General features: G+C 40.9%; 1 protein-coding gene across 1 annotated transcript in view; it reads left to right on the top strand.

The window, feature by feature from the left end:
* ptpn11a (protein tyrosine phosphatase non-receptor type 11a) overlaps positions 1–7652 on the top strand; it is a 15456-nt gene extending 7804 nt beyond the window's left edge. The window contains exons 6-16 of the mRNA XM_060895752.1: positions 415–528; positions 651–747; positions 907–986; positions 1366–1524; positions 1808–1939; positions 2122–2276; positions 2553–2620; positions 2714–2865; positions 3011–3123; positions 4452–4553; positions 5249–7652. Coding sequence (XP_060751735.1) covers positions 415–528; positions 651–747; positions 907–986; positions 1366–1524; positions 1808–1939; positions 2122–2276; positions 2553–2620; positions 2714–2865; positions 3011–3123; positions 4452–4521 — 1140 coding nt within the window. The 3' untranslated portion in view covers positions 4522–4553; positions 5249–7652. The remainder of the gene's footprint in view (positions 1–414; positions 529–650; positions 748–906; positions 987–1365; positions 1525–1807; positions 1940–2121; positions 2277–2552; positions 2621–2713; positions 2866–3010; positions 3124–4451; positions 4554–5248) is intronic.
* Positions 7653–11484: the final 3832 nt, after the last annotated feature.

Genomic DNA, 11484 nt, shown 5'->3' with positions numbered 1-11484 from the left:
TTCAATATTTAGAAGATGTATTAGTGAGTAATAACAATGGAAATAAATAAGTAAGCACAACTAAATCTGTTGGTGTTTCAGTAGTATATCATCCTCTAAATTAAAATTAAAAGACGGTTCAATCTGAATGTTAATTAACTCTACTTCAGGCTTTACTCTCATGCTTGTGCACTTGTCTTGTAATCAGAGTAAATCAAGATGGAGGTTGTGAAGTTTAGCCTACTAAAGTTTTGCGCTCTCTTGTGCTAAAAGCCTTAGGATGTACAGTTGAAAAAACATCTCTGTATAGTAAAGTCTCAGAGCAACTAAAACGTAAACGTCCTCCACATAGAGCTGTTGATCTACCTAGAACCCTGTTGTAGTTCTAAGTCAGAAGATGCCTTACTGTAAACTTCCTGCCTGTTGTATTTAAAGCCTCTCAACACGACACGCATTAACGCAGCCGAGATCGAGAGCAGAGTGCGGGAGCTCAGCAAACCGGCCGAGGCCACCGATAAGGTCAAACAGGGCTTCTGGGAAGAGTTTGAGGTGAGAGCCATCATCCACACTTCAGTTAACATAGTTAAATAGGTTATTACATTATCCTGCACTCTCTTAGCAATGCTGGAATTTATGATTTCCATTTCTGCACCTTCTCTTATTGTGCATAGACGCTTCAACAGCAGGAGTGCAAGCTGCTGTACAGTCGCAAAGAGGGCCAGCGCGCCGAGAACAAGAACAAGAACAGATACAAAAACATCCTTCCATGTGTGTACATTTGCTTTCTTTTTCCTCTATTTAATGGCTGTTATCTTAAAGCAGAGGCATGTAGAAGGGGCTGAGAAGTGACAGAGAGAGAGAGCTGTGCGGTTCAGCATGTGAGTAAAAACGGCTGACTTTTTACTTCCTCTGTCAACCTCTTTTCAGTCGACCACACGCGAGTCATCCTCAACGACGGAGACACAAACGAGCCGGGCTCCGATTACATCAACGCTAACATCATCATGGTAATAATAACAACAAATATAAGCAGCTGACCATTTAAATATTTTTTTTAAGACACAATACTGTTTATATTTATATATATATATATATATATATATATATATATATATATATATATATATATATATATATATATATATATATATATATATATATATATTTTTATATATATATATATATATATATATATATATATATATATATATATATATATATATATATATAAGCAAGCTTAGATTAAATGACATTTGATTACATGAACATTTAATAACACAGATCAGGATAAGGCAGGAGGGAACGCCACATTCGGCAGAAACCTAATACAGTGTGTCTAGAGCACTGTGTGTTTGCAGTGTTTCATTTGCCTCTGTTGTCATGCAGCCAGAGTTGGAGTCGAAGTGCAACAACGCCAGATTAAAGAAAAGCTACATCGCCACACAGGGCTGTCTGCAGAATACAATAAGTGACTTCTGGAGGATGGTGTTTCAGGAAAACTCTCGAGTCATTGTTATGACGACTAAGGAGGTCGAGAGGAGCAAGGTGCGTCAGTGTTTAGATGGAGGTCTTTGGTGGCATCATCGAAGCGATTGCTTCCATATTATTTGTCAGTACATATTGAATATAAAATGGAAGCATGATTTCTCTCTGCTATTGGCACAGGAGTGAAGTATTTTTAACATGCTGGCTGTTAAGCATCTAAGACAATTTCAATTTCTGAAATGTATCAAAAAATTGTAAAATGAAATCTTGGCCCTTGATGAAAAGCAACCTTAGTATTAGAATGCAGAACGGGACGATCGAATGTCACTGTGTATCCTTACAGAGTAAGTGTGTGAAGTACTGGCCGGACGTTTCGGCGCTAAAGGAATACGGTGCAATGCGTGTGCGCAACGTCAAGGAGACGTCAGCGCACGATTACATCCTGCGAGAGCTGAAGCTTTCGAAAGTCGGACAGGTAATGAAAAGGAAAGCATAAAACGACAAACATCAGAAAGATTGTGTGTGATTTGACACTTTTATCGATCTGTTAAATAAAGGCAAATGTGTGCCTGTGCTCGCATATGTGTGCGCGTGCAATAAGCTCCACTGGATCAAGTCATCAATTATGATTGAGCAGTTTGTGTTCTTGTTGTACAGGGAAACACAGAGCGCACTGTATGGCAGTACCATTTCCGTGCCTGGCCCGATCATGGTGTGCCCGCAGATCCCGGCGGTGTGCTGGACTTCCTGGAGGAGGTCAAACTAAAGCAAGAGGGCATTCTAGAGGCTGGGCCTATTGTGGTGCACTGCAGGTAATGCAAGCCTTAAACCCTTTAAACATGTGCTGTATTTTCCCCCTTCTCATATGCAATATATTGTCTCCTTGCCTGTGCTGTCTTAATATTTTTTATGCAACAACCGGGGCACTTAAGAGAGATGCTAATATCTACTGCAATAACAAGCACCATAATAAAGCACACAAAAATAGTTTCCTGACTTGAACATCTTTCTTAGGTGAGATGTTGGTGCTTACGGGATGCACTGATACCCAAATGAGATATTTCTGTTTACTTTTGTTTGCTCATCAGTGCCGGGATTGGACGCACTGGGACCTTTATTGTGATTGACATCTTAATAGACATCATCAGAGAGAAAGGTAAAGCCATAATGATATGAGAGGGAAAAAAGGGGGGATAGGATCTGTAATTGTTGGGCTTTGCTGTGAAATTGCTGTTTTGTCTACATGCAGGAGTGGACTGTGACATTGATGTGCCCAAGACGATCCAGATGGTGCGATCACAGCGCTCAGGAATGGTGCAGACCGAAGCCCAGTACCGCTTCATCTACATGGCAGTTCAGCATTACATAGAGACCCTGCAGCGCCGCATAGAGGAGGAGCAGGTGTGAAGACTCGTCCGTGTTGAAGTTAGACTCGTAGTGTGAAATGTTTCATTTTCAGCCTGCCAGGTGAAGTCAGCATCAGATGTCGTCGTAGCATCGATTACTGTGCTTTGTCCTCAAATCCTTTGGCTTTTCTTCGTTTCAGAAAAGCAAAATCAAAGGACGAGAGTACACCAACATTAAGTACTCGCTGACTGATCTGAGCGGAGGGGACCAGAGCCCGCTTCCTCCCTGCACCCCTACGCCAACCTGTGCCGAGTGAGTAGTTTTCCATCTGTTTTGTTGATTAGAAAATATCCAGGGCATCCGGATGCTTTTTTTTCTGATTAAGTTCACACCCACAGAGTAAGGCTTTGGGCCGGGATTGCATTTCACTGTGGCACGAGTGCACCGGCGTGATGAAAGTGAAACGCAGTGCAGCAGGAAATTACATTCGCTTCTGATACAAAGTCAGCATAAAAGAAGTGCAAAGAAGGCTTTGCTTTTCAGTGGCTTATTCACTTCACTAATGAAAAACAATACTGTTTGCATATAATGTATTTATTTATTTATTTATTTATTTATTTTTTACTGATCTTTTGGCATGTTATATCTATTATGTGTTATATCTATTATATCTATAAGTGTTTTTTGTTGTTCTTTCACACAAGCTAATCAGCAGACTCATTTAGCTCATGATTGTGTTTGAGCAGCTTTGAAGATTCTGTAATTCAGCACTCGGACATTTGAAGCGAACACCTTTGTGTTTATATTGCGTGTGTCCTTGCAGGCCGGAAGTCTCAGGCAGAGTGCTTTTGTTTTCTTTTAGTGTTCTGTAGAATATCCGACCACACCCAGTCACGTCAGAGATCTGTCTAGTCAGCACATTTAGCAAGCGTTTAAGCAACACTCACATTTCTGTCACGTCTCTTTCACCCATTTCGACCCTACCGGATGTTTAACAGAAGACTCAAGTCTATACATGTATCTAAACCTACTGTACGTGTTTTTACAATTCATCCCACTTCTCTTTAATCGAGGTCACAACCCAGTCGGATCATAAGAGGCAATTTAGGCAACTCGAACAATTTAAATGCTACCCTTAATACAGACAGAAACCTTTTCAACTTTTAAAGAGAGTACAAGAGCACGGCATAATATAACTAATAAAATAACTGTGCGGTCGGGAGCATTCATACATTGCTGAAAACACAGCTGGATGCTGGACTTTTGTGATTCTGCAGTACAGCACAAGGTCTAGAGAAGGAGACGAGGCTTCCGGCAGGTGTCCTGATAATATTAGAAAGTTCACTCTAGCTGTTCAAAATATGATGTACATATGCCGATGCAACATTAGTGTTGAAAAAGGCTAAAGACTGCACTTTCGAGTATAAACTTGCACTAAGGTGTAAGTGGAGTAAACAGCACTGGATATGGTGGCAGTGTAATACTGTGGGAGGATAAAATTATATCCCACATGCCTTAATGTGTGCAAGGCCGTGTACGTACAGAGATGAGCAAAATACTAAGCGTCTGTAGCAGCTAGTATCTGTCTTTAAACAAGTGTGTGTGTGTGTGTGTGTGTGTGTGTGTGTGTGTGTGCGCAGTATGCGGGAGGACAGCTCCAGAGTGTATGAGAATGTGGGACTAATGCAGCAGCAGAAGAGCCACAGATGAGACTCTGACTTACAGGACTGTCTGACTCACAGGTAACTCTTCCTTCAAACGGACATAAAAACAAATGCAGCAAACGTATTAGAGGGTGTGGGGGATGTTGTTGTTTTTTGTTTTTGTTTTTTGTTTCTTTTAATTTCGTTAAAGGAAATTAATTATTGTAGCTCGTTCTGAATCCCACCACCTCCTGCACTACACATCAGACTAATTAGCCAAATAATGAAGCCCTTGAAGAGTAGCTTTTATGTGCAATGTAAAGAGAAAAGACAAGCTTATAACCAACCACTGGCTACATAACAGACACTTTCTCAGAAAAGCATAATCACTGTAGCGTGTATTACTGCACTTAGCTAGCTGACTAGCTCGACGGCGCACTGTTGCATCGTTAGCTACCATTTTTTGCTTGGTCAGTTCGGTATCCTAGCAACATAACCATACCACTGGGCAGCATACTAAACACTCGCGCCTGGCGAAGCTATTGCCGAACCTTGAGCAAGACCATTCACACTGAGATCGTATAAGACCAGATCAAATGATACCGAATATCACATCATCATTATTATAAATTAGAATTTAGATCTGCATACATTAGGTAGATACATCTATTGTATCTACTGCAATCTAATGTACCTAAAACACTGTTTGTGTCTTCTGACATACATGTCTGTTTCTGACATATTAATGCATGCTGACTGGCTCCTAATCTGACCTCTGGTTTCTATCTCCACAGCATCCATTTTTCCTTATCGCCAGCCGCACCTGAAAGCCTGAAACGTGATCATCGCTACCCGGAAAGACGAAAATAAAAATGTATGAAAAGGAATTTTAAGAAAAAAGAAAACGGAGACCAGTCTGTGAGGGAGAGATGTGGATGGAGTAAAATTCATTTCTCCTCCCTGCAAAGCAGCCTTTTTTTTTTTTTTTTTTTTTTTTTTTCTCTCTCTTTTCTTCTTCTCACCCCTCCCCCATGCTAAGAAACCACTGTGAACATCGTGAAGCCTTACTCGTGAGGATGGAGAGAGAGAGAGAGAGAGAGAAGGAGTGAGAGAGAGAGAGCGCAAGAGCCCCTGCGTAAATGAACTGATCCGCTGTGGAGTTCTCTGCAATCCATTCAGGCTGCAATTAGCAAAATGTAGAAATGAGCTTTTGCTGTCTTGTTCTTGTTTTTGTGTCTTTTTTTTTTTTTTTTTCTCTTTTGCTCAATTTTCTTTCTATTACCAAAGCAAGATTATATTAGACTTATTCTGAGTTTTGGTGTTTTGTAATGACATGAAATGGCATGTGCTCAAAACACACAGCCTTAACTAGTCACTTATAGTATATTTGTTCTCTTATACACACACACACATCAAAAGTATAGCTGTGTCCTACATTCAGTGTACAAGGTTTTAAGGGAGAAAAAGGAGGGAAAGCCGACTTTTGGGAGACTTCATCCAAAATCCCTCTTGTCCCTCGACCTACAGATTTCTAGGATTGGATATTTGTTAGTTATGTAAATGTTTCTTTCTTTTCCTTCTTTTCTTTTCTTTTTCTTCTCTTCTTGTTTTTCCTTTCTTTCTAAGACAACGTGCCTTTTTTTTGAATACATATGTATGAGCACCATAAGAACTTATTTTCTGAGTCCTTGATGAAAAGAGGACCAAGGGGAGGTCTTCTTTGATATTTTTTTTTTTGATGATGGGAATGTTTAAATCTGGTCATCTGCTTACAGTATATATTCATGTGGGTATGTTTATTGTTTTTTTTTTTTTTTCTATTTCAGTCCCAGCACACTGTCCGCTACCGCCGGCGACTAAACCAACCTATTCTCTTCCCTGTCTGTATTTCTGTCGTCATCAGTATTTCTTGTTTCCAAACAAGATTCCTGCTATTCTTGTTATTTTAATGTGTTGTTCCACATTTGTTTTTGCATCTTTTGCCTCATCATTTCAAAATTGCACCGCATGACTGCCGGATCTCCCCCTCCTCTACAGCCCTGCCCCCCTACTGCCCCGCCCCCTACTGCCCCGCTCCTTTACTGCCCCACTCCCTTACTGCCCCGCTCCCCTACCGCCCCGCTCCCTTACAGCCCTGCCCCTACAACACTTTGCTCTCATTTTTTTATATTGTGGACGTGTTCTCTTCAGACACTTAAGAATGTAATTCTGCCATTTGAATTATATTCCTAATTCTAACTACAATACTAATCTTTTCTATTAATACCTTTACATGGCCTTATAGGAAGCTAAGTGTTTGATTCTGTGTTCTGCCAGGTGAGGATCGGCCAAATGTTCAGGGCTCGTAATCAGCAAACTGTACTGCATCCATTTATTTGTGTTTGCGTTTGTGTGAGGGTGCGTGTGTGCGCGAGAGGGTGCGTGTGTGCGCGAGAGGGTGCGTGTGTGTGCGAGAGGGTGCGTGTGTGCTCGTGTGAGGGTGCGTGCCTGTGTGTGTGAGGGTGCGTGCCTGTGTGTGAGCATGTGTGTGAGGGTGCGTGCCTGTGTGTGAGCATGTGTGTGAGGGTGCGTGCCTGTGTGTGTGAGGGTGCGTGTGTGTGAGGATGCATGTCCGTGCGTTAAGGTGCGTGTGTGAGAGGTCATGCGTTGCCTGAGAAACTGCTGGTAAACATCAGCTCATGCCTAATTTTTTTTTATTATTCATTTTAAACTTTTTTCCCCCAGGCCCATGCACACTTTTGTGGTCTTTCATTTTGATGGTTTTTTCATCCGTGCACTTACTAACCTTTTTGGGTCCACACACATTGACGTCTTTGAGAAACTCTGCGCCTAGTTTCAGTCCTTTTTACAGTAGGTTCATTACCGGAAAAAAAAGTCTGACTCCTCACCCCACAACATGCTAATGTGAATTTCTGTCATCCTGAGGAGAAACCATGGGAAATGAAATCAATGCAAACAAACTATATTTTTGAACTTGTATATTGTACATGAATCTTGTAGAGGAGAATGTACTTACTAAACATATCTAAATGCCAATTAAAAAATATAAATCTATATATACTGTATGTTTAACCCAGCAACATTTCTCACGGCGGATTGTGAGCCCTGCCGAAGCTAATAGAGGTTATTGTGTTGTCTGGCTATTGATGCAATTAACCGTTTATCAGTTTGATTATAACAATAAACAACAAGCTCACATCTCTGGGTTTTTTTTTAAATCATCTTCAGGTTTGATTTTAATGGGAATTGGGCAACATGGTGATGCAGCAGTCTGGGGTTTCCTCTGGGTTCACTGGTTTCCTCCTTAAAGCTGTAATATTTCTGGATCTACTCTAGAGTTGCCCTGGGGGTGGATTTGTGTGTATGGTGCATCTAGAGTGTCTGTCAAACATGAGTACAGCTATCACACAAAGTAATAACATGTGTCTTTACTGGTAGGAGTATAACAGAAGAATTTAAGAGGTTTTCTTTAGAATGGCCAATTTTGAAGAAAGCTGCAGCAAAATCAAGCACAACAACCCGCAAAATCTTTGACTCCTGGTAGAATTTCTGCTGAAACATAAACTGAACCCATTGTGCGTTGAAAGCCGTCAGCCTGACGTGATGTAGTCACCTAGTCTCACGTTTCCTCTTTGATTTTTAGAGCTTAGCAGAAATCACCAGTTGGCAGCACTAGGAGAGATCTCTGACTTTCCGTTTCCCAAACAACCCTGCGAAGGTTATTATTATCACTCAGTCTGAAGGAAGAAGTTGCTGAATTGTGTTTTCTAGGAAAACGGCGTTTTGAATTAATAATGTGTGTCGTGCTCTCTGGCAAAGGGTAATCCCTGCATGTGGAACGCCAGGGAATTTATCCAACGAGGCTTCCTGGGCTGGAAGCACATGCTCTAGAATGAAATGAGGGGTTTACCAGTGGAAGGTGCGGAGGAGGAAAGTATTAAGAGCAAACTGCTTATCAGGGTGGTGGGCTGTGTGCTTTTTTTTTTTTGTTTGTTTTTTTCCTCCTCCTCCTTTTTCAGACACCCGGAAATTTTCCTCTGGCGCAGCAGTAAAAGATGTGAGATCCGATCCAGATGCTGCTTGTTATGTTATGTTTGGTTGTAGGTACTGTTTGTAAGACACTTGATTTAGTGTAAGATGCTCATCAGTGGTGGCGCTGAGACGAACATTCAGTTCAATTGTAGAGCGCTTTTAACGATGAACACTAACGAAGCAGCTTTATAGGAAGACATAAATTCAGAATGAAAATGAACCAAGATTCAATTGATCCCAAATGAGCGAGGCGAGGAAGAAAGACTCGAAAGGGAATCCGTGCTCATCTGGATGACACCGGAGAGCGCGATTTATAAATCGTTCCATTCTTTTCCTGTCATGTCTGCAGAGTTGTGAGATCAAATCTTAGGCCTTGATGATTGAGAGCCTAAACCTCATTGAACTCTTAGACTTAAAGGTCACTTTGAGTAACATCTGAAAAATGTATACATTTCTTCTTGTAAAGAAAAAGAAGGTGTGTGTTTGTGTGTGTGTGTGTGCGCACAAGTGAGTGCGTGTGTAGGGTGGAGGGGATGGTGTGTGTGTGTGTGTTGGAAGAAAAGCCAGCTGTGCTCCTGCACTGCCTATGGGCTTTAATGAAGTAATAGCACACGTGACCTGAACCATCTGAAGCTATCTGTTTTTAGCAGGTCACAAATCTTTGCCCTTATGTGTATTTTTTTTTTTGTTCTCCAACACATTTAATTCAACAGATGAGGCTCTCGTTGAGTCGATTAAATTTGTACGAGAAGGAAACTTTGGACGGTTGTAGTTCTTCAGGTTGTTGGATGGAACTGGATTTTAAATATTTTCATATAGAAGTTTCATATACTAATTTCACTACATATAAAAATGCTGTTAGCTTTAGGGTAGTGATAACACTTTATGTAACCTAGACATACAATTTACAATTTAACATGCTTGAAACGCTCGCTTGTTACTATAGTAAGGCTGTAGTATGACTATAAATGCTAGAAACTGTTGTGGAATAGCGATATTTCTAAACACAAAATATTTAACTACAGTCATTTCTCAACGAGATGAAAACAGTACATTGTGCACACACACTTAAGATAGATAATTATGTTTAGAGAGCAGTGACATGATGCACTGACTACCATCCCTGGATTCCAGACATGGACTGGACTGGTGTCTTTCTACAGGCATAGCATCGATTAAGGCCCATGTAACATGAATACACTTCTGAGAGCACTGAACTTCGTACCCAAACCCTCTCAGCACTCTTCCTCTCTCTGACCCAGTACTATCAAAGTATTTCTAGAATATACGACTAGGAAGCGAAGTTCTCTTCATTCGCTGCCAACTTCTTCAAAGCAAATGCTACGAAAGCTAATCATTCACAAGGACTGTGGTTCATAGGAGCTTCATGATTCATTCATATTTTTATTTATTTTTTTTTTTTTAGAAATTAGCATTTCACTAACAATCGTGCTCGTGCTCCCATGTAGGTTTCTAGAGATGCATGTTACTGGCCTTTCGTAATGTCTCTGAGAAATATTAGGCTCTCAAAAATAACATCCGCATTATTATGGGGCTGAGGAATAGAAGACTCCCGGGAGAGCCACTGACTGCTGTCTTCCCAAACAGCAAAAGACTAATCCTCCTACAAACACAAGCTCCTAATAATAGAAAGTGGCACTTCAATCTCCTGCCCTATGAACAATCTTATTATGATCTGGGCATCGGTTCACAGCCCGTTTTAGCAGAGGCTACTTTCACAAATCTCAGAGTTCAGAATGAAAGAGAGAGTACTGATAACTTTGTTTGACACTTCCTGGGAATGTGAACGGCTGTTATCTTGCTTGTCTTTAAGAGCTCAGTTCAATACTTCTCATCTACCGTCAAGCTCTTATCTGTCCTCTGGAGAAAGAAGAGGTTGGCACTAAATCTAGACACCATTCTCACTATTTTATTTGTCACTTCTGGAGCTATGAGATACACATTTGTGGTGGTTGGTCCATTAGAGGCAACTAGACCATATATCAACATTTCAACATTTTTTTTTATCTTCATAAAGTCCTTCATAAAGGAACAGTAACCAGAACTGTTAATATTAGGGTATCCAAGTTGGTCTACTTTAAGCTCTGCAGTTTACATCAGGATTTATAGTTCGTTAGTCTGCCACCAAAATCTTCTTTTATAGCAAATAGTTGGAATGAAATATCCACGATGCAAATGAGGGCAGGCAGTGTGTCTATAATGTACAGAATAATTTATAAGGTATTTTACACTGCTTAGGAGAGTACAACAGAAATGTAGCCCATGTACCACAGTGACCTTTTGAGTGATTTTTGAGAAACAAACCTGCTGTATTAAACATTAAACAGTCGAACACCAAAAAGCACTCAAACATACTGCTAGACTGTATGCCGGATGACTGTATATTGTTGAGAGCTATCTTTTTTTATTACTACTATTGTTAGACTTGTATCATAAGTCTAGTGCAGCTTTTCGACTCATTTTTCTCTAGGCTTTGTTGTTAATAAATCAATCGGATTTTAACCAACTTCCGGTTTTCTGTGACAATGTGCTACACGTATTCAATTGGACCGCATTCAGTTCGAGAGGCCGAATAAACGGCATGTTTTTTAAACCCTTCCTGATTATTCAAATCATACTTGCCCTTTATACAGGCCGCCAATCCTGGGCTCCACTGTCTGGCTAACATCACCCTGCTGGGCATCCTCCATGCCACCACCAGGACCACCCAGCTAATGGGCTACAACATCCCTGAGGTGTTTGACAGTCTGATCTAATTAACGACCAGGCCTGATGTTTCTGTTTATCGCCCCATGCCGATTTCTGTTTAGTCTGGCGTTTGTTAGGGGACAAAATCAGTCCTAATAGGAGAATCCAGAGGCGCCACTAGCAATTTTGGGCCCTATGAAATAAAATGAGAATGGGCCCCCTACCACACCCAATTCACACCAAACATACAAGCCTCTGGGGGCCCCAAAAGTGTGTGGGCCCTTAGAAT

The sequence above is a fragment of the Tachysurus vachellii genome, chromosome 20 (assembly GCF_030014155.1).
Source record: "Tachysurus vachellii isolate PV-2020 chromosome 20, HZAU_Pvac_v1, whole genome shotgun sequence".
Lineage (NCBI taxonomy): Eukaryota > Metazoa > Chordata > Actinopteri > Siluriformes > Bagridae > Tachysurus > Tachysurus vachellii.
This window is presented reverse-complemented; position numbering and strand designations above follow the sequence as displayed.